Source organism: Monodelphis domestica, chromosome 2 (genome assembly GCF_027887165.1).
Source record: "Monodelphis domestica isolate mMonDom1 chromosome 2, mMonDom1.pri, whole genome shotgun sequence".
In the NCBI taxonomy this organism is placed as follows: Eukaryota; Metazoa; Chordata; class Mammalia; order Didelphimorphia; family Didelphidae; genus Monodelphis; species Monodelphis domestica.
Genome location: NC_077228.1, coordinates 75,289,658 through 75,317,089, shown reverse-complemented (window position 1 = coordinate 75,317,089; position 27,432 = coordinate 75,289,658). Strand labels below are relative to the sequence as shown.

Genomic DNA, 27,432 nt, shown 5'->3' with positions numbered 1-27,432 from the left:
TCATAAGAACTTGGCCCTAGTGGAGTGACTTTCCCAAGGTTACACTGGCTATAGTAAAGGTCTGAGTCCTGGGCACTGTGTCTAATGAAGTCTGAGGTCATACTACATCTTCTTGGCTCATCCCATTTTTGATGAGTATGAAGACTTCAGAATGTATTTTCCCAGCAAGTAGAATATAAATTTCCTTAGTGCAATTTATCTACATCTCCAAAGCACTCAGCACCATGGTTTGCACATAGTAGTTGCTTACTGGGGCATTTCATCCAGTTCAGTTCTGGAGGTAGGGGGAAAGGTGTCACACTTCAGGAAGGATATTCAAACTTGGGAGCCTGGCTGCTAGTATGATTAAGGGATTAGAGACCATAATTGGATCAGTTGATGGAACTAAGGATGTTTGGCTTAGAGAAAACTTAGTGACTGATAATTTCAAGTGTCTGGGCAGTTGTCATGTAAGAGATGGATTAGATTCCTCCTGCTTGACTCTTTAGAGCAGCACTAGGAGCAATGGGTAGAAGCCATGGAGAAGGAGATTCAGGCCAGAAGGAAAAATTTCCTAATGATCAGAGCTATCCAAAAAAGGAATGAGTTACCTTAAAGGGTTCACTTTCACTGGAGGTCTCCAAGTCTCAAGCCAAGGTTGGAAAAATCATTTGTCTGGAATGTTATAGAGAAGATTTTTGGTCAGGCACAGATTGGATGAGATGGTCCCTGAGGTCTCTTCCATTTCACGAGTGAGCATCTGGAGAACTTTACCTTTTATTTAGAATCCCTCTTCTATTTGGAGTCTACATAGGACATCTTTGGTAACTAGTTAAAATCTTTGGCAAATCCCTTTCCTTGTTTATTGCCTCCCTTGATAGATATGCAGTAGATTTTTTTCAACAAAATGATTTCTGTGGCTATATCTGCTATGGAATCTTGTCCATTTCTAATGTGTGGGAGGTGTCTTATTTGATGTTTTTAAGCACTTGAGGATTTCAGCATTTTATTGGGCAAATTATTTTCATGAAATCAACTGAGATTTATAGTCTCTGTAGTTTGTTGCCTAACTTCCCTTCTTATGTTTACTTTAAGGCCTCTTATAGCCTGAATATATTTTTTTATAAAGACTTGTTTGCTTGTCTCTCCATGAATAGACTACACATTATACATAGTATATTTATTTATATATAATTTATATAGAATATAGTAGAGCATATATACATTTATATTTATTGACTGACGATAGCTTCATAGACTATTTTCATAAAGATTTTAGAGAGGATAGATGAGGAAACAGGCCTGACTCAGTATTGGTTGATTTCTTCTGGGTCATTTTTATTTTCTGCTCAAATTCCATGTATGACTTTTGGAATCTTCTCTTCCTTGAGATGGTTTGAAAATTGACTCTTGAGAACTCTTAAATTGTATCACCTGTAACACACATTTTTTTCTGTATTTGATAAGGCTGCAGCTTTCTAGAGTTTGCCTCCTTCAATGTCACTGCCACATGTCACAGAGTACATCTGCCGTTCTTTCATGGAAAAGTGCAAAATCTGTTAGTTCCACTAACACTGTGCATGAGAAGTCCCTCAAAAATACCAACAAATCTGTCCCATCTTTTCATTGTTTCATATCAAAATGCATTAAAAATGATCTAATTTAATTGGATCTCTTGTCAAGTTCTCTGCTGATATCTTATGGATTTCTTCAACTGTTTTTTTTTTGGGGGGGGGGAGATAACGTTCAAAATCTTCTGTAAAGTTCTGTCAATAAACTTGTACTCTAAGCCTGTATTTGTCCTTGGCAGCCATGCTTTTATGATTGACAAATGGAGTTTCTTTTAGTTCCTAGCTGTGGTGACTGTCTGGTATTGGTTAAATTTCTCCAAGAAACTATTTCTCCAAGAAATAGTTAATGTCGAGGGCAGCTAGGGGTTCAGTGGATGTGAGACAGGAGGTCCTGGGTTCAAGAGGTCTCAGACACTTCCTAGCTCCGGGCAAGTCACTTGACCTCAAATGTGTATTCTTTGCTGCTCTTTTGTTTTAGAATTAAGATAGAATCTAAGAATCTAGGATAGAAGATAAAGGTTAAAAAAATCAATCTTTAAGGTAAAAAAAATTTTTTTTGCATAACTCAGAACATGAATACAAACAAAACATATCATGTTTTTTGTTTTAAATAGCTCACACATTACAGAAACTATTGTGCATCATAATGTCAAAACAAGTTGGGATATTTATGTCATTTTATCCCCTCTCTTCTTAGAAATATACTACTCTTTGCTATGTTTGTGAGATGCACTTTGAAATATTTTCATATTTGGCATTTTTTTCCCTTGTAAAGATTTTAAACAGGCAATTTATGTTCTGAGAAATGACTATTATATTTGGAGTAAAAATATGCTTTAGTCAGAGGTTTGTTGTTCATTTTTCTGTAATTATTTCCTTGAAGGGAAGCAAAAGTAGGAGAAGCCACTAAGCCCCAGTATGCCATAGCCCAAGTGAAACTTCTTGTATTCCTAATTTTTTCATAGTCTGACTGCCGAGTCAATCTGTCTGAACCATGTGTGAACATCTCACTCCCTTAGCTTCCTTTTGGTTTTTGTTTGTGCCTGTAACCTTGGGCTGGTATACATCCATCCCCAACTCTGCAGTTACATCACTTGTTCCTTGATGGCGGCACAAACTTCTCTCAGAAACTCCTGCCCAATCAGAACTGCAGCCAGGAATCCCATGCCACCACACTGGCCAGACATGGCAATTTCTTTAAAGTATCCCCAGCAATTTTTTGAGATGAACCGGGTATATTTTTCAAAGTACCTTGTGCACATTCTCTGCACATAGAAGTGTATAACATTTTTGAGGGGAGAGCCAATGTTTCTGAGTTTTATTTTTATAAGTGTGGTAATTGTTTACATTTATTCATTTGGTTCTATTTTGTTCACTGAGCTTCATTTTATACACTTACCCATTTTCTTTGCATTTTTTTATATTTTTGTTTATATATTTGTTTTGACATAGCAGAGGAAGTATGGTAGAGGCTCAGTCAGGAAGGTTTAAGTTCAAGTCTGACCTCTGACATATATTGCTTGTGTGACCCTGGGAAAGTCTTTTTATAGTTCAAGATTTTTAATATTCCTTTCCATTTACATACTCTAATTTTCCCAGCTACTCCCCAGTCTTGAGTTGGGGAGTTCTTTTATTCAGAAAATACCCAACCCCCTTCAAGTAGAGACAATACAGCCAAGAACAGTGCTTGGTCAGAGTATAAATTCCCTGACCATTAAAAATAGTATTATATTCCCAATCTCAAATTCTGGTATATTTGGTTTTATGCTAGATCAGGGGTTCCTCCTCTGGGGTCTCTAACACTAGATAGGTTTCTGGGAGTCTCTGGATTACATGGGAGAAAAATAAAATTTTATTTTCAGTGTAATTGGCTTCCTTTGTAATTCAATTGTAAACCTTAAAAGTTCACAGACTTATGAATGTTAAAAATTTTACTCCACAGTGAGGAATCCTCCAATTCCCTACTTGAAATAATTCCCTACCAGATAGTGAGAACTCTACTTGAATGTGAAAACTCCTTGCTATGGGAGGATCTCTACCCCATCCCTACTTGGGACTGCTTTAGGGGAGAAAACTCCTTGCTATGGGAGGACCTCGATTCCACCCGTACTTAAGAATGCTTTAGGAGAGAAAATTCCTTGCTAAACAATGAAAGTACTCGGACCCATGCTTACAATAAAGCAAGTAGTCCTTTGAGCCATGCCTATTTTTGGAATTGATACAATGGGATTCTAAGTGCCTATAAAGGTGGGGCAATTTGTAAACTACTTAGACCTAAAAGGTGAAAACTTACTCGGAGGTTTTCTCTTAATGAAATTAGTCGACACAGCAGCATTTTTTTTTCTGACTTACTAAAGAGATTAATCTACTCAGCTGTGAATTCAAAATGGGCTGTCTTTTGGAAAACATCTACAGTGATTGGTAGATGTAGGGACTTAGGGGAGGTGACATGGGAGAAAAACCCCTATATAAGAAAAAGCAGAATCTCTTGAGGAGATATATCCTTTTGGAGGATCTCTGATGAGGATCGCTTGGGAAGAATCTCTTGAGAGAGGCTCTGGAGAAGGGAAGCTCTTGGAGGACAATCTCTAAGGAGGTCTCCCTGGAGCTCCTTTAAGGGGACTCTGTCCCTCTGGAGGCTCTGGAGAGAGGCCCTTTGGAACAGTCTCTGGCTGGAAGGCTCTCTGGTGAAGTCAGCTGAGATGGAGCTGGCCTGGTGTCACTAGAATCCTTGCTTAGGCAGACCTTGTAGTGAGTGTTAAAAGACTGACTGACTGATCTCTCCCTCTCTTAAGACTCAGGTCTAGGCCATGCTGGCTTAAGGCCCTTCATACTTATTTCCTTTTCTCTCTTTTCTTTAATTCCACATTTGTATTAATTAAAATCTCTAAAAAACCCAGTTGAGTTGGGTAATTGAATAATTGGGAATATTTCCCTGGTGACCACCTTATATTTGATTTAAAAACCAAGACACTGTAGTAAAATATATTTTCTGCGGTCAAATTTACTCACCCTCTCTTATATCTATCACAATTTATATCTTCCACCATTTTAACTCACTACAGTTTAAGACCTCAACCATTCTAAATCTAACACAGTGTATTTTATTTTATGCATTTAAAATATTCTGAGAGGTCCACAGGCTTGGCCAGATTGCCAAAAGGGCCCACAACACAAAAATAGTATTCATGCAGTAGATCAAAGAAAGCCAATTGGTATTAGTTGAATATTGGAAGGACTATCTCTCCCTTTACATTAGGTATTCTCAAATACCTGCTGTTTCTCCACTCCCACTTCCTTGGTGAACTCTACTCATGACTATAGCTATCCCTTTATTTAGTTGGTTCTCATTACCTGAACTCTGGTTCTGTCTTGCCCAAACACCAAGGCATTTATATTTGGACATCCAGGAACGAGCTCAATCTCAACACATCTAAAATGGAATTTACCATCTCCCTCTTGTCCTTTACCCTGATCCCCACAAAAAGCCTCACCAAAACACAGAATGGGTTCCTCTTCTTGGGCCCTACATTTCTGTCAGTGACACTACCATTTCCTTTCCCCCAGTCCATCCAAGTAGAAAGCTACCTGTGGCATTTCCCATGTTTAATTTCTTTATCCAATGCATCACTATCATTTCTTCTTTCAAAACATCCCATAGATTCACCTTTTATCCTTCATTTTCACAGAAACTTTACTCTAACTCAGTCATTTACAGCTTGGATTACTACCATGTTCAAGTTAGACTCTGCTTTCAAACTTCCCTCTCTAATATGTCTTGCACACTGCGGTTAGACATGCTATGCTGCACAATGTGACTCTTCAATACCCTGTAATCCCTATTGACATCACAAATCTCAATTTGAGTTTTGGAACTCTTCTGTTACTTACCCCCAATCTATCTTTCCGGGTTTATTTCCTAGCCATTCAGTCTTTACTTTGTTCTATTGAGGCTGGTTTCTCCATTTGCCACTGCCACCATCCCTACTTTCCCTATCTGAAATGGCACCTTCTCTTACCTAAGGCATAACTGAAGTCTTACCTCCTCCCAGAAGTCTTCTTTCAGTATTCTAGCCCCAGTTGGCAGTTGGCTTTTCTTTTGACTGTTTCCTGTGTTAGTTCTGTTATCCTCAAGTAGATTATAAACTCTTTGAAGGTGATTGTTACATACTTTTGTGCCCAGCACAAAGTCTAAGCACCCACCATGCTAGGTTCAGAAATCCCAAGTATGTATTTTTAACTCTCTTGGAAATGATTAAAGCATCACAGAATATTATCAGCTCTAAACGAGACTTTAAGGAATCATTTAGTGCAAAGGTTTTAAACCTGGGTTCTATGAACTCATTTTAAGAAGTATTTTGATAACTATTTTAATACAACTGTTTTCCCCTTGTATTATGTACTTTGTGTATCTAAGAAACATTCTGAAAAGGGACCCGAAGGCTTCACCAGTCTTGCAAAGGTGGTCTATGGTACAAAAAATGTTAAGAATCCCTGATCTTGTGCAATCTCTTAATATTTTGTAGATGAAACCAAGTCCCAGAAAAGTATGATTTCCATAAGATCACATAGTTGGTTAATGGCAAATTAGTCTAGAATTAGTTTTACATAGCTTTAGGTGATAATTATGAAAATGAAGACAATACTCTGCACTATCTAAATTTTATGTAATTTATTTCAGTAGAAAGATTTCTGAAATCTGCACTTAAATTCATTTTAAACTAGCTTATGCAAACACACAGAAGATCACACGCACACCCACATATTAAAAAGAAACAAAAATTCCAAAGAGCCAAGGATGCACATCACTCAACGAGGTCATAGTGCAGTTGTGGTCTCTATCGCAACTGGATCTTGGGATAACTGGGATAAAGAGGAACAAAAATGGCTTGTGTTTACTGCTTATTAACACTATCTCATATCTACTTAGATACTGATTCCCACAGATTTTGATCCTCATTAGATCAAGTTGTATGACTCTCTCCTCCCTACACACACATTCTAGTAGATCGTGAAGTAATGAGTTTGTAGTCATCAAGATGTCAAAAGCCTTAGAAATCCTGACAATGTATTAACAGGCATTATTCTAGAGCCTCTCTTTCATTATGCTACAACTTGCTTAATACACTGTCATTGGATCATATTTGTGAGTAGTACTAGTAGGATATATGTCATAAGGGGAAACAACACCAGCGACTTAGCACTGAGAGGGCACCTAATAATCATGCTGCTTTTGGCTTGTTAATTCCGGAAAAGCATTCAGCCAAAGCTACATCCCATTCCATATTCCATTCCAACAATCCCACCACTATTCCTGCGGTACAAATAGTTGGACTCGAAATTTAAAATTTGCTCTCTCTAATAACCCCAGATGACCTGGTTAACTCTTCATTTGGCTTTAAAGACCCTTTGAATAGTTGATTATATCTGTCCTCTGGTCACATTAGCCCTTTAAAAAGTGAACATTTTAACATGGTGAATCAGTTGAAACAATAGCTCCAGTTCTTGTAAATGAACTCAGAGAAGTAAAAGCTCAAAGCATTTAGAAAGGTATTGTTTTCATTAGTAAATCCAATTTCATTTCTTTCCTCCTCTTCAAGTTGAGCTTAAAATTCTATTGTATTCAAATGATGCTTACTTGAATTTCAGTGAAAGCCTTTTTTTGAAACTAGTTTTCACTAAAAAATGATCATAAAATTAAAAGGAAACATTTTATGAACTTAAACAAGTTATTAAATAAGGGTACTAGGAAGCTTAAGGTGATAATGTTTAGCTTTCCTGTTATATTTGCTAGTGAACATCAAGATGACTTGATTTCCCGGCTACACGTTATTTTGACTATTATACTGAAACTTAATAACTGATTGAACAAACTAAGGGGAATGTCTCATTTCTTCAATTAAGAGCTAGTTCTCTTATCTTAGTCCAATTTTAGCTATTACATAATGGTTTGCCATTAATACTTTTTCTCTGGTTATATTTTATCCTTTCCCAAAGCTCTTGAGAAAGGTCTCAGATTCATTCTATGATGACAGAAGCATCTCTTAACAAGACAGTTCTTAAATTTGTTTTTAAAAGGTAATTTTTAAATGACAGGGTTTAAGGGACAGGACAGAGAAGTAGTATGTCTCAAAAGGCTCAAAACCACAAGGAGGACACCAATAACTTATAGTCACCTACCCAAATGTGTGCTTGGTTAAGCTGGTGGAGAGAGGGATAGCACACATTCCTGAAATAAGAGGAGCTAGCATGCAAATGATTATTGTCATACTCTCTGCCCTAGAATTGGTCTTCAAATTGATAAGGCACTGACCAAGTTTTCCTCACACTGTAACTTGAATCTACCCTTTCAACAAGCTCAGTGTTTATATATGCAGATTTCTTTTATTAGAATCCTCCATGTAGAAAGTCATTTATGACACAAGCCATTTTTCTGGGAAAGGAAAAAAAGGCATTTAAATAATTTTTAAAAGGTTGATTTCACAAGGAAAGCAATTCATCAATGTGATTCGATACTAGTTCTCACACTCAGAAGCCTAGAGAAACCAGTATACACCACATTGACTGTGAAAACAATCTGACTTTTTTATTTTTGGAAAAGAATATAAATCTAAACAAAAGGAAAACCCACATTAAAATGCCACTGAAGAAGCCAGATAGACATCAACACGTGCTTTGTCATATCTAGACTTAGAAGAGTCATCTTATTGTTCTACCGGGGACGTAATTGAATTCTCCATTTGCAAAAAGGGATCCAATTATCCATTGGGCCTTTGGAGTCTGAGGTTTTGTTGGTGCCAAAAAGGCCCTCTGATAGACAACACTGTTCTAGTTAGTACCTCATTCTCAGAGTAAGATGCTATGTTGGACAAGTAATTTAATTGTGCTTCAAGAAATGGCTGGGAAACCAATAGGAGAACGAAAGTCTCTTTTTGACAAAAAGCAAGTCTCTTTTGAATTTTTGACTTGTTCTACTTTTGATAACCTCTTTCTATACTTCAGCAATAAACATGCATAGCAGAGTCTTAGTTTAAAGAAAATACCCTGAAATATAGTATGGACAGGAAAAATTAAAAAAAGCCTAAATGGTTAGGTAAAACTTGAAGCACAGGAAAGAAGGGCAGATAGGATTCAGCAGACTACTATTCAAGGACCCCAAATAGAATACATTTCAGCCAGTCTCCTGATTTCTTACAGTCATCAAATGAGTCTTTCGGAAGACTACTGAAAATCAGTACAAACACCATGCTGCCAGAATCACCCTTGCTTTCAGTAGACTTAACATGTAGATATATCACATATCAACACAGTTCATACAGTACATAGTGCAGTAGTCATATGGCATTTTCCACAGGAAATAGTTTTGTAAAAATGAAGCACATGCCTAGAAGAATACCTGAACTCAAATTGTTTGGATCCCTCTTTGTAATGTCAATACAAATGAACATTTACACAATGGAGAAAAGGAAGGTGTGTTTGACCAGTTCTCTCTTAAGCCGTGCAATGTGGAAGTTACTCTAAAAACAATACTCGTTAGATATAGCATGTAAGACTTGAACATGGGAATCATTGGAAACATGTAAATTCAAGATAAAATGAAATTTGCTGTTGTTCCTAAGCTTTTAGAATTGGTGTTTCATTTGTATGCTAAAAATACACTTCTTAAGATGTAAAACATGTGCCTTAAATTAAGTGTTTGCTTTTATCCATTCAGGGTTTTTGGACATGTAACCTCTATGGTTTATTCCCTAAATCAATTTAAATTTCCTCATAAATGTAGTCTTGGTAAGAAGGATGGAAAAAAAGGACATTTTAATGATCTTATTTGGAACACATAAAAATGGAAGCAACAGTGGGCTTAATAAGATAGGAAAAAATTTCTTATCTTCTAACCAACCAGTTAGGAAACTTGGTAAGAACTTTAGCGATTATACAATACTGAAATATTCATGTGAATGAATGTCAGGTAAAATAAAAATAGTGTTACTTGTGGATCGTACCTACAATGTTTTAATTGATGACTATTATTTGTAATTGGTTTTAAATATTATGATAATTTTGGCATCAATGACAAATTCCTTGAAATGGACTAATCTGAAGTTGGAGATAAATCAAGAATCTTGAATAAATCTATGGGTAAAGTGGAATCATTCCAATCAAATTTCGGCAAATGAACATGTGGATTTAAGAGTTGGAAATATCAAACACACCTTCCAACACAACATGGTTCTGTCTTTGGCAAAACTATATGACATTAGGCTGACTCCCAGTTGCATATTTTTGCTCTAACAGGAGAATAGAATAGTTAGCCTGCAATATTAGCTTTTATATATAATAAAAATCCACAGGGTTCTCATCTACACCGTCTCTCTTAAAGTACACACACTGTCAAAAACACTTATTTCTGAAAAGAAACAAAACACATTAAGGAATTTTAAAAAATGAAAGACAAACTCAAAGATGTGCAAACTCTACATAGTAATACTGTTGGCTATGCAGATGGTGTCTTTGCTATGTACCCAACATGGGTCAGACTTGGGGGATGCATGAATTGAAAAATGATTAGGCACAGGCAACTCCTTTTGTCATCTTCCAATTCATGTCGCTTTCCAAAATAAAACATTTTAAAGTCAAAACCATTATCTTATATAATAGACAAAAACAGAAGATAATGGACACGAAATCACATGTTGTTTCTAACTGCCTTATATCAGATACATACTAAGCAATTGCTATCAGAAACAAAAAGAAATCCATAGAACTTAACATTTAGAAAGACTTTGCATAACATCCTCTTTCTTATCAAAATTGATCCTTATTTATTTATGGGTTTAATAATATTATCTTTTTAAAATTTCACAGGATCAAGGGCTAAATACTTATGGTAAAGAGCAAAAAAACCACTTTCTAAGAAAATGTGTGTAAAATTATTCATTTTACATGAGGCTAATTTTGTAATAGGAATGTGGAGACAGAAATAAATTCCTATAAAATGTCATATAATATTTCTAAATTTGAGCTACTTTTAAAATGCAAGAGGCTTCAAAAGTTTATTTAGTGATAATTGTATAGCTGACCAAATAGTTAAATCTTTGCTCAGGTGCTCATTTTGAAATTCTGAAGTGATAGGATTTAGACAATATTGTAATCATTTGTCTCCTCTTTATATTTTTGGAGTTAAATGGAGTGTTGTACAGAAGACAGCACAATTTGGAATTTAAAACATAGATATAAAATTTAACTAAAAGAATATGTTTCCTGTTAAAGGTCTTTACTAAGTTTCTAGAAAAATGTCTTATTATAAAGGGTAGCTTGTATAAGAAGGTTCTTATAGTTTAATCTATGTTCCAAATTGATTCATACATTATATTTTTCCTTTCAAAATGATTGTGTTTTACTATATCCATCTTAAGATAAAAAAATTTCCATGTTCAATTTATTAAAAAAAAACAAACCAAAATCATATACACAATGGGAAGCCTTTAAACCAATGTGCTACTGAGTTTCTTCTTGAATAATAAAATGAATAATTTCAAGAAAATAAAACTCTGGCACTCTGTAGTTTAAACACTATTTCTGAGCCCTTCAGGTAGGTTAATACCTTACTGACATAAATCACATGTGACTGGAAAACTGGATGATCCTTCCAATTATGTGGTAGGGTTATGATGAGAAATCACCTTTGGGGAGGATGTCTACTTTAAGATTACACTTCTCTCCTCAGTCTATCTCCATTCAATAATGCAAATGCCTGTGGAATCAGACAATGGGACTAACTTTTAAGCCCAGTTAGAAATGTCCATGCTTTTCTTTCAACAAAAACAAGCCCCGTCCCCAAGTGTCTGGTAAGTATGAATACTCAGCCTTTGTGTCTCCTGCAGAAAATAATGTTCCCCATACAGTACTAAGAATTGCAAGTTTAGTGTTGAAAACAACAATAAAAACATTGACAACAATAACCCCTCCCCCATCACATTATTACAATTACAGTTCTTCCACTCGTGGTTTGAGAGAAAGTGGGGCTACACATGGGTGGAGGATGAGAAGAGTTCTTAAAGTGGGCTGCTGGTAAAATCCCTAGAATGTGAAAATTTCTTTATATCCATAGTTCAAACCCAGCTCCTTATAATGTAACCCTTAAGAAATGTTTTACTTTTTTCTTTAAAGAATATCTAAAAAATGTGATTCCCCCTCCCCCCCTTCAAAATTAGTAGAAAGTTAAAAGAAATGCAAACTAGCTACAATCTATCCTAAGCACAGCACCGCCAGAAGTCTCACACACACTATTTGGTGTTTCATGTTGTTTTTCCTTTCACTCTTTAAGGCAGTGGTTTCCACAGGTCAGTTCAGAGAAAAGAAGCATGGTCCATGGCAGTTCATGTTGCAACTCCAATGTTTCACTTTGGGAACACTACTCATTGGGAGGCCATTCCCTGAAATTAGTGCTTTGTGTTTGTTTGTTCAGTTCCCCAAAGTCTAGAGGTTGAGCCTGAAGGCTCTGTCCTGGCACACATTTGTAGAGCTGGCACACGTTCATCAGGTCCTTCTTCCTCGATTGTGAGCCACAGTTCATCTGTCTTCTTTTTCAGGCTTTTAACCTGTCTTTATTCAAAAGTCATCAAGTTGGTAGGAACCTGAAAAACAATGAGGAGGCCTTTTTTGCTGGCAGCTAAGGAAAAGAAGTGCTTCTATTCCACCAGAGCCAAGACAGAAATCTGATTCAATTCTGTGAACAGTTATCAAGTGCCTACTATAAGCAAAAGACAGTCCCTACCCTGAAGGAGCTTATGACCTAATGAGTGAGACAACCCACAAACAATTCTTTCCAAAGCAAACTGTAGAGAAGATCTATAGGAAATAATTAAAAGAGGGAGAGCACTAGAATTAATTAAGAGGGTTAGGAAAAGTTTCCTGAAGAAGGTGAGATTTTAGTTGGGACTTTTTAAAGGAATCCAAAACAGACCCCAAAACAAAAAAAACCCAAAACAAAACCCTTACTTTTTGCCTCAGAATCAATACTACCAGTTCTAAGGCAGAAGAGGGGTAAGTAAAGGCTAGGTAATGGGGGTTAAGTGACAGCTAGGAAGTGTCTGAGGCCAGATTTAAATCCAGGACCTTCTGTCTCCAGGCTTGACTTTGTATCCATTGAGCCACCCAGCTGCCTCCCCAACTCCAACTAATTTTTCTTCTGGTTCTCTGTATTATATTGTTTTAGTTTGGGATATTTTCAGCAAAGTAATTACTTGAGGATGGTAGAAAGTGTTTACTCCTGTATGTGTTTCATTTAGACAATGCCTCTTAAGAGAGCACTAAACAGAACAAAAATTGCCTAAAAGAATTAATGTTCTTTCTGAAAAGAAGTCATTTTATTGAGGCAGCATTTCATTTGGCAACTTCTATTTAAGAAAGCAACCATGAAATAAGTAAGACTTTCAGTAGCCAAAACTGATGTTGTCAAGACAATGCACTAACATGGTCTCCATTTGAGGTTCTTTTCCTCTATAATATGTATCTCAAACAGTCCCTGAAACATCACCAGGTTTTAAAACATAATTTACTAATAACAGGAAGTTTATAATAACCTTTAGTTATTAGGCAAAGTCCTTTAAAAAAAACCCAATGTTCATTTTGTTCATTTACAAGGCAAGGAAGTATACAGCTTATTTTATAAAGATAACCAAAATAAAGTCCTGTAACTTAATTCACTAATGTGCCTCCTCATAAACTCCCTCTCTATAAATGATGATGATGATGAAGACATGTTTTATGTCTGTAAAATTGTGTTGAAAAATGTACCACCACTCTGTAAATGAGAAAACTGAGGCTTGGAGAGGTTAAATTAATTGGATGTGGTCATAAAACTAGCAAGTACTGTAACCAGAGCTGGAACCTAGGTCTCCACATCTAGCTTTTCCCTCACTACATAACAATGTTGTCTTTTTGCATAAAAAGCCCTACCAACTCATGCCTTTCACTGTCTTTCTCCTGTCCTGAGCTTGGAATAGGACTACGGGCAACTCATAACCCTTCTGGGCTCCAGTTCCTTATCACATATATAAAAAAAAAAAGAGGTCAGATTAGATAATAAGAACCTCCTTACATTTATATAATGCTTTAGTTTAAAATATACAGGAATGTGTTTTGAGATTATTTAGTGTCTTACAGAGATGTATCTCTAGAAAGAAATGTTAGCCAGTAAAACTAGGCATTAGCTCTGTCTTCCAGTGATAAAGTAATAAAAAGGTTATCTTCATTTTCAATTTTTAAAACACATCCTATTAGAAGGATGAGTAGTATTTAATGAAAATCATGGCACTTGTACAAGGAAAATAGGAGTGGGGCTAGTCATGACCGAGAGACAATAGGTAAAGCAATCCAGCAGTTGCACTAGCATTCCAGGGACGTTTTCACAACCAAGGAAGACCTCGAGTCTGATAAAACTGGCTCCTCTCTGGAACACTTAAGGAAAGTCTTGGATAAGAACTATGCTCATCGTTCATCTCTGCCTTGAAGGCTCCTCATTATTGACATTCTCTTCTTCCTCAAATTATTTGTTTTCACAGAGCTGGGAGGCCACTTAGAATATAAATTCCTGGAAAGCAGGGGACCATTTTGCTTGTGTTCAATCTGACACGAACAACAAAGATGTCTAGCTTCCTGAATATCATCCAGTCAAGCAACTACCTGGCCTGGAGTTAGTGATGCAAGCTATCACTACTAACCAGTATGGAGGAGCGTTGTGTATTATGGTATACTACTGTGGAGAATCTGTTGGGTACAATGTGTCTCCTATTAATGTGTCAGTAGAGGAGAATTCTATACTGAGCAGTAATAGGTCCAGACTCTCCTAACTTTCACACACCTTCCCCAAAGGGCCATGAATAAGTATTCCTAAAAACATATTAAAATAAATAAAATATGTAGAAAATAGGAATATTGTTTTTTCAAATACCAAGCTCCTAAGTTAGAGGGGTTTTCCCCCAATGTTCTTTTGAATTCTAAGGGTTTCTTGTAAGATGTTGAGATAAAATGAGATGTATATGTTAGGTTTGCCTTTTCACTTCCAAGACCTAACATTGAAAATCAATACTTAAAGGATGCTACAATTTCCCATTAAAAATCACCTTAGGGCTATATTTGTTTCAGTAAAGAAAATTCAAACTCTGTTTTGATTTTAGTAGTGTTTGGGAAAGTAATCTGAATCTGATTAAGTAGAAATGGTTCCACAAAATGCTTTTTACTAATTAATTTTCTGTTCTTTGTTATAAAAGATTATGTTCAATCATATTGCTTAATTATATATAAACAAGTTCTTGACAAGCTCTAAAGAGTGGTGAATTTGTCTACCTGGACCACTTCTATCGATCAAATATCTCCTTGGAGTCACTGACTATGTTCAGCAATCTCAAGCCCTGGGTGCTCACACCAGTAGTGTTTGGCTTTCAAATGAAAATGATGGATGGTTCTTAAATGTATGCAGTCAAAGCTAACTGCCAAGAGTGAGCTCCTCACTGACAGCACACTGCTTCTTTCTTGGCAATTACAAAATTATAGAAATTATAGATGGGAAAACCTTTTAAAGAAGTTTATTTTATTTTGCAGGAAAAACAATGGAAACAATGCTATCTGTTCAATCCACATTCAGGAAAAGGCCTCTAATTTTCTCTCATTAAAAAAAAAAAAGCTGTTATCTTTTGCCTTATAATCAATACTGTGTATTGGTCCCAAGGCAGAAGAGCAGTAAGTAAGGACGAGGCAATGGGGATTTAAGTGTCTTGCTCAGGGCGACCTAACTAAGAAGTGTCTGAGATCACATTTGAATACAAGACCTCCTGGTCTCTAGGCCTAGTTCTAATCCATTGAGCCTGCTAGCTGCCCCCCACAATCACTTTTAAATACATAAATCATATAGTACTCTAGTAATGCTGTAAAGTTTTCAAAACTCACCTGTTGTCTGTTGCTTTGGCAGGCTGCACTCAAATGTTTGAACCACAGCATTGCATTCATTCTATTACCAGCTTGAAACTTGTATGAGTTTCCTAAATTTAGAAGAAAAAACAAACAAACAAAAAAAGCCAAGTGAAAAATGACTTTTAGGCAGAGGTAAATAAAAAAATGCTGATACTGCCAAATTCAAATGTCAATTTGCCACCAATGTCTATTTCTTCCATGTTATATTTTTCCCAAAGTAGGTCAAAATGATTAAACCTGGGCACAGAGGCAAAAGTCAGAGTTCCTTTTTTTAGGAAGCTCATTCTCTTGGGTTAGGAGATGACAAGTATGTGTAAAAGTATATATATATATATATAAATAAATCAGAGGATGCAATGGGGAAAGGCACTAGAAGCTGAGAGGATCAAGAACAGCTTGCCATTAACATTAGTGCTTAGACAATTGGCAAAGTTAGAGATGAGAAATGCTGGAACAAGGAGGCCAGGCTGACTGGAAAGGATTGGGGCCTTGGAAGTCAAACAGAGAGCTTCTCCCTGCTCTCAGAGGGACTATGGAGTCACTGGGGTTTACTAAGTAGGAGATGGAGATGGGGAGAAATTTGAGGCCAGGAGACCAATGGCAAAGTTGTGCGATAGGTCTCCTTGGGTGGGTGATGAGGGCTTCAGCTAAGATGGAAGTTCCATCAATGGAGAGAAGAGATAGGGGGTTGTGGAGGTAGAAATGACAAGATCTGGCTCCTGAATGGATATGTGTACTTTAAGAGTCAAGGGTGACAGGATGACCCCGAGTCTGTGATCCTGGTACTAGAACTAGATGGTGGTATCCTGGTCAGACAAGTCTGGGTTTTTCTGTTTTTCATAGGTTAAGTTTAAAATGTCTAAAAAATGGTTGAAGATTTAGGTGTGGAATTCAGAAAAGAGATGATGCCTAGATATACAAAGCTGAGAACTACCAGCTTGGAAGGTAAATTATGCTCTGGAAGCTGATGAAGTTATCAAGCGATAAGGCCTGGTGGGGTAAGGTAGAGTGCAGGATATGCTTACCATTATGGAGTGAGATGTTAAATAAACATAATAAACAGGACCCTGAATTTAATTACCTTTCTCAGAGTCTGTCAGCAAGAAGAGATCTGGGTGTTCAGGATCATCGGCCATCATCACCATCCATCCTACGACAGATACATTCTTATTTGATGTAGATTTGAACTAATGGATAAAACAAGAACATTTATTAAAAAGGATATAATATATCCTATTGTTAAAAAATTGAGCACATACTCTCATATGTATTTATTTACTTAATTATAAATTATATACATGAACTACTATAATAATGATTATGTATATTCTAGAATTTATGGAAAAAAAAAGAAAAATTCAAAAAGAGAAGATAAAGATAAATAAAATTTCCTACAGGTAATAGGGTTTCTCTGGATTTTTCATCGAGGCAGTTAGGAGATACAGGATAAAAGGCTAGGCTTGAAACCAGTAAGATCTGAGTTCAAATCTTGCCTCAGACACATCTTAGTTCTGTGATCGTGGGAAACCTGTTTGCCTTGGTTTCCTCATCTATAAAAAGGGAGCAGCTAAGAAGCAAAGTGAATAGAATGCTGAGCCTGGATTCATAAAGATCTGAGCTTAAGGTCTTTTGACACTTAATTAGCTATATGACCCTGAATATGGCACTTAACCTTGTTTGCCTCTGCTTCCTCATTCATAAAATGAGCAGGTGAAGGAAATGGCAGTATCTTTGGCAAGAAAACCCCAAAAGAGGTCTTGAAGACTTATACAGACTGAACAAAATGGGGAGAATAACAGCACTTATAACTGCTGTAGTTGCTAGCAGGATCAAATGTGCTATCTGTAAATAACTCCACACAGTGTCTGGCATCTCCTTGTGAGAACTTAATGAATGTGTATTTCCTTCCTAAGTAAGGGAGTGAGTAACATGGCCAGGCTGGAATGTTAGGGAGGTCGATTTGGCCATTATATGTAAGACGGACTTGAATGGGAAGAGACAAGGGCTGGGAGCCCAATTAGGATGATAATTCAACAATCCAGATGAGAGGCAATGAGGGCATGAACTGGGCTCCATGGGTAGTATAAGGATGATATTAGAAATTAAGTTTTGTTATATTAGTTTAGAGATAAGAAGTAGAGAAGGTGGCTTGAGAAAGGACTGGAGTTTGAAGCAGATCTGAGACAGAGTGCCAGTTTCAAATGTTGACAGTCTAATGGTTTTTCTGTGGTAGTTAGGCTCTCTGGGTGTGGCAGTTAATCTCTGAGAGGTAGTTGGCAATTACTCTTTCTCTGAGTGTTGGGAGCAGGCGACATCTTTTCTCTCTCTTCTCACTGTATGAGGTAGAAAGAAAGGAGGGAAAACCTGAAGGAGCTAAGTGATTTTCCTTTTCCAACTTGGGAAACACTAGTGATTGTCTATTGCTGTTTCATAAATTGTTTTTATATCTGAGAAGACCAAAGAAAGACCTGGTCTTTGGTTTGGACTCTTGAGTCTGTTAAGGCTCAGAGTCCTAACATGGTTCTTGCTGAGGCTCAGCCAGCTAGCCTTTGCTATTTTTATAACTTGGAGACAAATTTAAGAATTATATACTTCTTATGAGGATAATAGTGTTTAGTTTATTGTAGAAATAGGGAAAGTTTGGGTTAGTCAGATCAGGAAGGATCAGTGTAGCCTGTGGAAATAGAAGAAGTAGTTCCTTGCGGAACCAGGGAATTTTATTTGGGTGGAGTTAGAATCCCTTAAGAGTTAGAAATCCTTTTTTACCCTTATACTCTCAATAAATAGTTTATTTTTATATAATAAAGAGTCTCCTTAGTGAACTTGTGCCTGGCCCTGAAGAGAAGTTCACTTATGAACTTTACTTCACTGATATAAACTGAAGATACTTTGTAAGCACAGCAAGCAGAGTATCTAATCATTATTAATCATTATAATCAATAATCAATTCATTCATTTACCTATTATTCTTACAGCAGAGAGAAAAGAAAAATATGGAAATAGGTGGAAGGAGGAATGAAATGATTTGGCAAGAAGGATATGTGGACATGAGGTAAGGGAAGAGTGACAAAGAACTTAGGCTGACTTTGGCTCATCTCAGACAGCTTACTTTCTCCCCCACAAAAGACAATAAGGTGGTAGGGCTCCTGCACCCCTAGAAGGTTCCTGTGCAGGATGCTAGGTGATTTGGAGGCTGAGGGAAGCATTTTCCAGTTATACTTGATGGCCAAGAGGGGATGAAAAGGGAGGACAATGGGAGCTTGAAAAGTAGCCAGCCTGAATGGAAAGAGGCTAAGTGTAGGGGCTAGGGATAGAAGAGGCAGTGCTAGAGATAAACTCCACAACAGGGAGGCTGGGATGTTTATTTGGACACCACTGGCCTATCAAAACTTACCTTTTATACATTCTATTCATATAGTTCCTCTTAGACAACTGTGTATATATACCTAAACAGTGTTTATGTTAATGTTATACTTCTCTAAGGAAACATTTAATTTTGGCATTTGAAAAGCATGCCTTACCCCAAAGAAATTACTATAATTGTGGGAATTTTAGGCCTTGCGGCAGACCAACTAAAGTATTTTGAGATGGGCTTGTTGGAATTTCTTATATTTTCCTGGGGAAACAGCTGTTTTTCCTGCCTACATAAGATCCAACCATATCAGTATCAATGAGTTCATAAAATTACCTAAAACCTAGATAATAAATCAATTCTTGCTTAAATAATATCATTGGTAAAACTTAATACTAAATTCTATTTGGGGTAATACTAATTAGATTCAGAATAATACAACTTTAGAATTCTGCAAAGTTTATATAGTCATTATAGCATTAAACTGAAATAAATTTTCTATATTCTCCAAAACTTTTTCACAATAGTTGGAAAAGGAAGAAGGCAGATTTCAAGACCAGGCTTTAGAATGATTAAGGAAAATATAAATCTAGAGAAAATAATTCTTATATTTTTTACTTTCTTCCTCTCCAGAGGGGATAGTGTTTGACATGAATAATCACATATTATTTCTTCTCAATAAATCAAAATACAAACTTTATCTAATAAATAAAAGATACAACAAGGAATATTTTGTATTTGGAAAATTTGCATTTATCTTTTTAAATGAAGACTGAATCTGACTGTTCTTTCTAATCAATGTCTTATTTGAAGACTGCTAGATAAATAAAGATGATGACCCATATATTAAAAATATGAAGGTATTTTGGAAATGGAAAATAGAAATCAGGTTGTTTTAAGGTTAATAAATCCCAATAAGAAGAACTTGTACAATTTCCTATACTTGCTGGTTTGATGGCTTATGACTTTTCAAAGGGTTTAATATGATCTCCTGATTTTTCTTTTTAACTTATTCCAAAAGCCTGAGTGCTAGAATACATTATTCAATCTAGAAATTTAAACTAGGAAAACTCTCTGAAACATGCTATTTCTTTCTTCGCATTACTGTCTTGAAAAATCAATCTAATTTCCTTCATGATTTTTAGATTTGAATTTTTAAACATTTAAGAAGAAACGCATAGATTATCATAGTATCACATTCAGTTCTCATGCAATGCAAAACACGTGTCTGATAAATGATTTCTGATACATTCAGCAAATCTTACAACTTCCTTAGTATGACTTCCTTCCAATCTAAAATTTAAAAAGTACTTTATGTTAAATCACTTTTTAAGAGAGCAGATTTTGTCATTCACATGAAGAAAATGTTGTCATCTAACTCTAAATAAGAAAACAAGGATAGTTATTTGCAGATGCCTTAATTTCCCTAAATAATGAATCAATGTTCTTTAGTTAAGACCAAGTAGAAACAGTGAATTTAAAATTGTCTATTCTTACTAGTGAGGACATAAATTAATTTTTTAACCAACACTCAAGTAAAATACAAGGCTAAGAACCAACAAATTATTATGACAAAACAGTGCAAACTTCAGAAAAAAGCAAATACTTTAAAGAAAGAAGTAGAAGCTGGAGGAGATTCCTCTACAGTGTGAAGTTGTCTTCTTAAATTTAGAAATTCAAGATTTTTGTTGTTCCCATAAAGAAAAACCCCTTGCTGTGGGAAAGAAAATATAAGGACTGGATTTTTTGAAGACTGGAAAAAAGTGATTTTTACTTATGAAACTTTTTTTTCATTTAAGGTCATACTAAAACTGATGTCAGAAAAAATTCAGGTAAGTATCATATTTGGATATCTTCATCACACTATAAAATACCTACCCCTTCATAATGCTTTGGAGATAAGACAAACAAACAAAAAAACCTTTCAGTGGGCCTAAAAGTCATTTTCATTGAGGGAATGATCAAAACTGAAAGAAAAAATGCTATATTTAAAAGCAAAACTATTTCAAGAATTACAGAAATTCTCAACAGCGGTAACCCTGAGGTTCCAATTTATATACAAATTACATTAGTAAAGTTGACAAAAAAGAAAAATTACAAATGCTGGGGGAGCTGTGGGAAAACAGGCACACTGATATACTGTTAATGGATTTGGAAAATGATACAGGCATTCTAGAAAAATAATTTGGAACTATAACTCCAAAAGTTAGTCAACTGTGCTTAAATATCCTTTGACTTGATATCACTACTAGGCATGGGGCCTAGCAGAATGATGGTACCCTTGATAACAACAGGTTAGAAGAGGGAAGGTTTGGGGACAGGGATTAGATAATGAGTTCAGTTTTGGACCTGTTGAATTGTTCTATGAGACTGCCAGTATGAGATGTTCAAAGCAGTTGGTGATGCTAGACTGGAGGTCAGGAAAAAGGTTAGGGCAGGTTGAGTAGATCTGAGAATTATGAGGAAAGAGATTACAATTGAATTAACTGGAGAAGATGAGATTACCAAGCAAAATAGTAAAGAAGAAGTGAAGAGGGTCTGGGAAGTCAATGGAAAAGAAACATATTATCATGCTTCTCTTTTGGGCTTGTGTACTCTTCACACTTTAATTCATCAACACACATTTTTTAAATGCCAATTTATGTGCCAGGCACTGTGCTTGGTGTTGCTGATGTAGGACAACAATCCCTGCTCTCAAAGACTTTACATTCTATACCAAGGAGAATAAGGACTAGCAAAAGGCAATTTTTTATTTGACAATTAAGAGACTACTAGCTCAGGAGGACAGCAGTTTTAGTTAAGGGATTAAGTTGAAAGCTCTGTTGCAAAGGGGTTAAGAAATAATTGGGAGGAAAAAGAGTGGAAGCAAAGGGTATAGGTTGTTTTTTCTAGATATAAAAGGGAGGACAGAGAGAGGACAATGGCTTGAAGTGACCATCAAGTTGTCAGGGTATTTTTAACATGGAAGAAACCTGGGAATACCTGTGGTAAGCAAGGAAGGCACTAGCAGAGATGCAGAGACTGAAGACTAGGTTCATCAGTCAGCTGGTCACTAATAATTATTAAGAATGTGCCAATGTGCTTAGGACTCTGGATACGACAAATAGTGGCTTTGGAACCTCTCAGCAAAAAGTAAGGGATTTCCCTTACTTATTTTTTTTCTCTAATACACACCAGAGGCCCTCTTTCCTGACACCATCGATGTATCCACAGAGTCCTTAGATTTCAAGTAGTTAACTGCTCTTCAGAAGGTGCCAGTTTTCCTTTGAGAGGTAGAATCTCATACCCTGTGAATTGGTCCCAAACATTCAGTGAACTTTTCTCTATTTCTTCTATGTCTTGCGTTCTTTGAACCCCTAACTTTGACAGAGATAAGGGTATCTTTGTGCTTCTCTTTTTATTTTTGTCCTATCATTTTTTAAAAGGAATATTTCATTCTCTGAGATTTTGAAGAGTAGAATGGAATGTATTTAGCCCTTTTATCTTCTTTTTCAGGCAAGGAACCAACCAGCACTTACATCATAAAAAGCAGCTATTTCATAATACCTGAAAGAAGAATAGCATGTACTCTATGCAGATCACTGCAAAATTCAGAATAATCACAGTTGAAAGGGATCTCAGTGGCCATTTAATTCAGATCCTACACAGAGAAATGGACCTAAGGCCCAGGGAACATACTAAGTCTGACACAAACTATTTTGTACCTAGAGAACTCTTACTGTCTTGGAACTTCTATCGATGGCTCCTTATCCTTGAGGGCAAGGTCTTTTTTTTTTTTTTTGCATTACTATCCCTAGCATTTTGTGTAGTGGCTGGGCATATGGTAAGAGAATAATAAATGCTTTTTTGGCTGCTTTTAATATGAAGAATTCAGATCAAAGAACTTATATTCCACTAAGTGGCCATGTGACAATGGATATATCATAAACTCTCTGGGCCTTAATTTCCTCACTGATTAACTGAACATCCTTCTCTAAGCCTAAGGCCCCATCCAGCTCTAATATAAAGTTAATACCTAAGTTTTTAGAAGTAGATGATATTTAAAGAAGAATTGAAACTTCTAGAGAGTGAAAAGTTAGAGATAAATAAGCTAAGTCTTTCTTTCTAAAAAGCAGTTTTGAAGAAAAATGTGAAGATATATAAGGCACCAGGAAAGAAATTCCTAGAATTTATATTTTCCCCTTTTCCCCAACTTATTCCCCATGGTACCATTCAACATACTAGAGCAAAAGAAGAAAACTTCTTCCCTTAGGATTCAGGAGACTTGGTTTCTAGTCCTTGCTGTGTTGCTATCTGTTTTGTTGCTGCTATTGTTGTTTGTTTTTTAAAAATCAATGAAGTTTTGAGAAAGTCCTTTTTAAGAAAGTCTCGGGCTTTGGCTGATTCCACTTTAAAATGAGGGAGTTAGAAACAATGAGATTAATAGGTCTCTTCTGTGTCTCTCTTTCTTTAAAACTCTTACTTTTTTCTGAGAATGGATACCAAGTATAGGTTCCAAGGCAGAAGAATAGTAAGAACTAGGCAACTGGGGTTCAGTGACTAGCCCAGAGTCACACACCTAGGTAGTGTCTAAGGCCAAGCTTGAACCCAGGATCTCCCATCTCCAGGCTTGGCTCTCCATTCACTGAGCCATCTAGCTGTTCCCTTTCTATTCCTAATATTTCTTTGTTCAATAAGTTTTGGATCTTCCTGGCTATATATTAAATATTACTATATTTGGAATGTCCTAGGGCTTCACTTGAGATTTGTGAAACTTTTTGATTAAAAGTCAAATACATTTTAGAAACATACTTAGAAGAAGGTAAAGTAGAAAATACCCTTTTCTGGGTGGTAATATGTTAACTTGTTAGTTTTCAGCTTTGAGATTACAATTCTGTGAGTAGAAATTTAAACAGGACTATGTTAATAAAGAAACCAAGACTCAAGATATTAAAATGCAAGAAAAGTTATCAAATCATAAACTACATCTCATTAGATGGAAAAGAAATTCTAGGTATTAAACTAGAAAGGAGTATCTTATTTGTTCACTTCTTCAGTAACTGAAACAAGAGGGTCAGCTTCACATGTTTGAGTTTAAATGATCTGTTTGTTGAATTCCTTTCAACCAGAATTCATCTAGAATGTTCACCATTTAAAATGACACTCCCCAAAATCCATAGCAGCTATCACCAAAAATATAAACCTAAGGAAAAGTATCCTTGCTTTAGTAGAGATTATTGAAAATCTGAGTATTAATACAGTATCTACTAAGCCGCTATACCCATTTTGCTAAGTATTGGGAATATGAAGAAATGAGATCTATCCTTTGCCCACTGAAGCTTTTAATTGTGGGAAAGGGTGTATTTCAGGTGGAACAGAACACAGACACAGACATAGAAGAACTATAATACTGAAAGTGATCTTGCAAAGGAGAGGTCCAGAGAAAGGGTTCTGAGAAATTTAAGGAGAAGTATGTCAGAACTTCTGAAATCAGAAAAATATCATCCTTAAAAAATCTCTTGGGCATATATTTTTTGTGGTTCACTTTTCAGTCTTATCTAACTCTTTGTGAATCCATTGGGATTTTTTGGGCAAAGATACTGGATTGTTTGCCCTTTCTTTCTCCAGCTCACTTTACAGATGAAGAAACTGAGACAATTGGTTGCTAAGTCACAGAGCTAGTAAATGTCTGAGGCCGTAGTTGAACTCAGGAAGATGAGTGTTCCTAACTCCAGGTCCATCTCTATCTCTAGCTGCCCTAGGCACATATGAGAAAATACAATTTAGTATCATTGGCAGGCCAATTGGTGGGTGAGTGACACTACATACACAAGACACCCTCACACCCTCACATACTTACATGCTTTCTTTCTGTAGCCTTTAGGGACTTGGCAGCATAGTAAAAAAGTTGCGTCCCACACAAAGCCGCCCAATATTTTGTCCAAGATGCTACCTGGAAGAAAAAAGAACCAAGTTAATAGACTAAAACGTCTAAATGCTACTACTAAAAACTGTGAGTCTGACTATAGAGGTCTTTTAGACAGTTATATGACAGGAGAAAACCTCTTTTCCTGTTTTCTATAGTAGACTTCTTAAAGATTTCTACCCTATTTGCCAAATACCTGAGGCATTTAAAGATTCAACACAATGAAAGTAAAGTTCAACAAAGGCAGCTGCTATAGAGCTGAGGCAGCAGATGCTGGTCACCAGTGGATCACCAGGTACCAGAACTGAACCAAGGGCAGTCAATCAGATTCTAACCTTTTGGATAGGAAAGGGAGAAAAGGAAATGGAGTAGATTAAGAAATCACTATATCCTCTATTTTGACAAGTAATCATATTTTTAGTTTTTTTTTTTTGGATATGGTGATTTTTAAAAGAAGTATAATCAGAATAAGGTTGGGAATTATTCTTCTTGCTATGTCAACAGTACAAAAAGGGCTGATTTTGAGTCAGAAAATCTGTATTCAATTCCTGGTTCAGTCATTTGTTCTTTGTGCCCTGGGCAAGAGACTTAAACTAATGGAGCCTCAGTTTTCTTCTCTGTAGAAGGAGTTGGATGAGATGGCTAGATGATGGTCCCCTCCAGCTTTAAGACTATTAAAGAATTAGCTAAGCACAATGGGATTTGCCAGTGCCTTTCAGTAATGCAACGAAAGAGATGATATTTCTCGAAAATCAAAGTTAAACCAAATGCTTACTTTTTAAGAGGGCATCTCAAAGTACACTGTCATAGTGAATCAAGACTTGGGGCAGTCATTTAATTTAAAGAATCAAAGAATTTCAAAGCAGGAAGTAACCTTGGAGATTCCCTCATTCAGTTTCTTCATTTTATAGATAAGGAAATGGAGGCTCTGAGAAGTTGTGATTTGTCTAATATCACTCAGCTAGTGGTGGTAGAACTGTGATTAGTATCCAAGTCTCCCGAGTACCAGTTCAGTGATCTTTCTGCTCCATTATGTTTTATAGGTCTTAACAAATTTAAAATAAAAAGAGCAACAATTACCCTAGTCATTAGTAACAGCAGCATTTCTATAAAAACCTGTTATTGAGGTGTAGCACTAAACACATGTCAGATTCATATTAAATTAGGTTAAATACTGGGGATTCTTCCCAATTTAGAAAGCATACACCGATTTTCATGTTAATTCTAGGAGTAATGTCTTAAAATAGCTCACAGAATGTAAATTATTTTGAATATAAGGTTATAATCCCAAGTGAAATGGATCTTTTCCCTGTTTGCCATAATTACAGAAAGGAAAATCTCCCAGCAATCTATATATTCAGAATTTTAGACATACAGATTCTAGAGAACGAAAACAATGAGACAAAAGGTATATGACATAGATGAAAAATCTTATATTTATACTGAGTTCACAGGGTGATTCTGTTTCGTAAGGGATAGAAAACATATATCCTTTAAAATAAAAAGATGAATTTAAGATATTATTTTACTTACATTCAACTTTCCAGTAACAGATGTTTTCTAAATAAGATCAGATTACATACAAGTCATATTGGCTGATTTTCCCTAAGTTTGTTATCACAGATTTTAGACCCCAACAAATGTAGTTTTATACTTATGATAAATATAACATGATGAAGTCTTACTGTTGGCTTTTTGCCTTCTTTTAAAATAGTTTTCCTCCTGAGAACACCTTGAATAGTAACTGCTCCTGGATATAGATGTACAGCCAAATCTTCTGACTCTGCAGAACTATAATTATGTAAAACAAAGAAAAAAGACCATGTAAGGGCTTTTGTTTAAACAGTTATCAAGGTAAGTAATAATTAAATGAAATGTTATTCTTAATTTTAAAACCGTGCTACTTCATTTCTTAGAACTCAGAGAAAAAAAGACTGGCAACTAGAAAAAATCTATAAACTTACAAAAGTTAATTAATTAGTTATTAAATCCAGTAGGTGGTTCAAAATAAGGAACTTTGCTATATATCAGAATACACTTATAGGCTTAAAAGAATATACTAATTTAACTGGATAAGAATTTAAAGGGATTTTTCTTTTTAAGATGCTATACTATTACATTATTGTTATAGATATGTTTTCCCCATTAGAGTATTTTTTAGTACAGTTGAGAAAGTCAAGGATTCTTTTTTGTCAGAATCATTTAAATAAAAACGGCAAAAACAAAAACAAAAAAAAGCAGCAGCAGCAACAAAACAAACACCAAAAAAACCAACACACACAGCAAAAGCTCAAACAAAACATACTTAATTTAATTTTAAAATACCTGAAACAAGTTATAGAAGCAGTAATAATTCAGATCAGAAAACTTGATGATTTAGATGATTTAATATTATAATGTACAAGTAATTCCATTATAGCCTTCAGGCTGCTTAGGAAATGAATATGAACAAAAAAAAACTCAGGCTTCTTTTCCATATATCTCAAGACAGTAACAACAACAATAACAACAATAATAAATAATGAAAAAACAAATTATATTTTTCAATTAGTCTAAGTTCTTAATATTTGAAAAGAAAAACTTTCTGTATGGAACCAGGTTGAACACACAGTTCTCTTTAGATGTCATATGAAATATAGAAGTCTTTAAAAAAT

At 35.7% G+C, this 27,432-nt stretch overlaps 1 protein-coding gene across 13 annotated transcripts in view; it reads right to left on the bottom strand.

Annotated features, from left to right (window-relative positions):
* Nucleotides 1-6,207: 6,207 nt before the first annotated feature.
* The window catches only part of RALGPS2 (Ral GEF with PH domain and SH3 binding motif 2), a 293,091-nt gene continuing 271,866 nt past the window's right edge, over nucleotides 6,208-27,432 (bottom strand). For all 13 annotated transcript variants that reach the window (XM_056814143.1, XM_056814144.1, XM_007480874.3 and 10 more), the window contains 5 exons: nucleotides 26,464-26,569; nucleotides 24,713-24,805; nucleotides 16,603-16,708; nucleotides 15,498-15,589; nucleotides 6,208-12,184 (listed from right to left, as the gene is read on the bottom strand). In XM_056814143.1, the coding sequence (XP_056670121.1) occupies nucleotides 12,155-12,184; nucleotides 15,498-15,589; nucleotides 16,603-16,708; nucleotides 24,713-24,805; nucleotides 26,464-26,569 (427 nt within the window). In that variant the 3' untranslated portion in view covers nucleotides 6,208-12,154. The remainder of the gene's footprint in view (nucleotides 12,185-15,497; nucleotides 15,590-16,602; nucleotides 16,709-24,712; nucleotides 24,806-26,463; nucleotides 26,570-27,432) is intronic.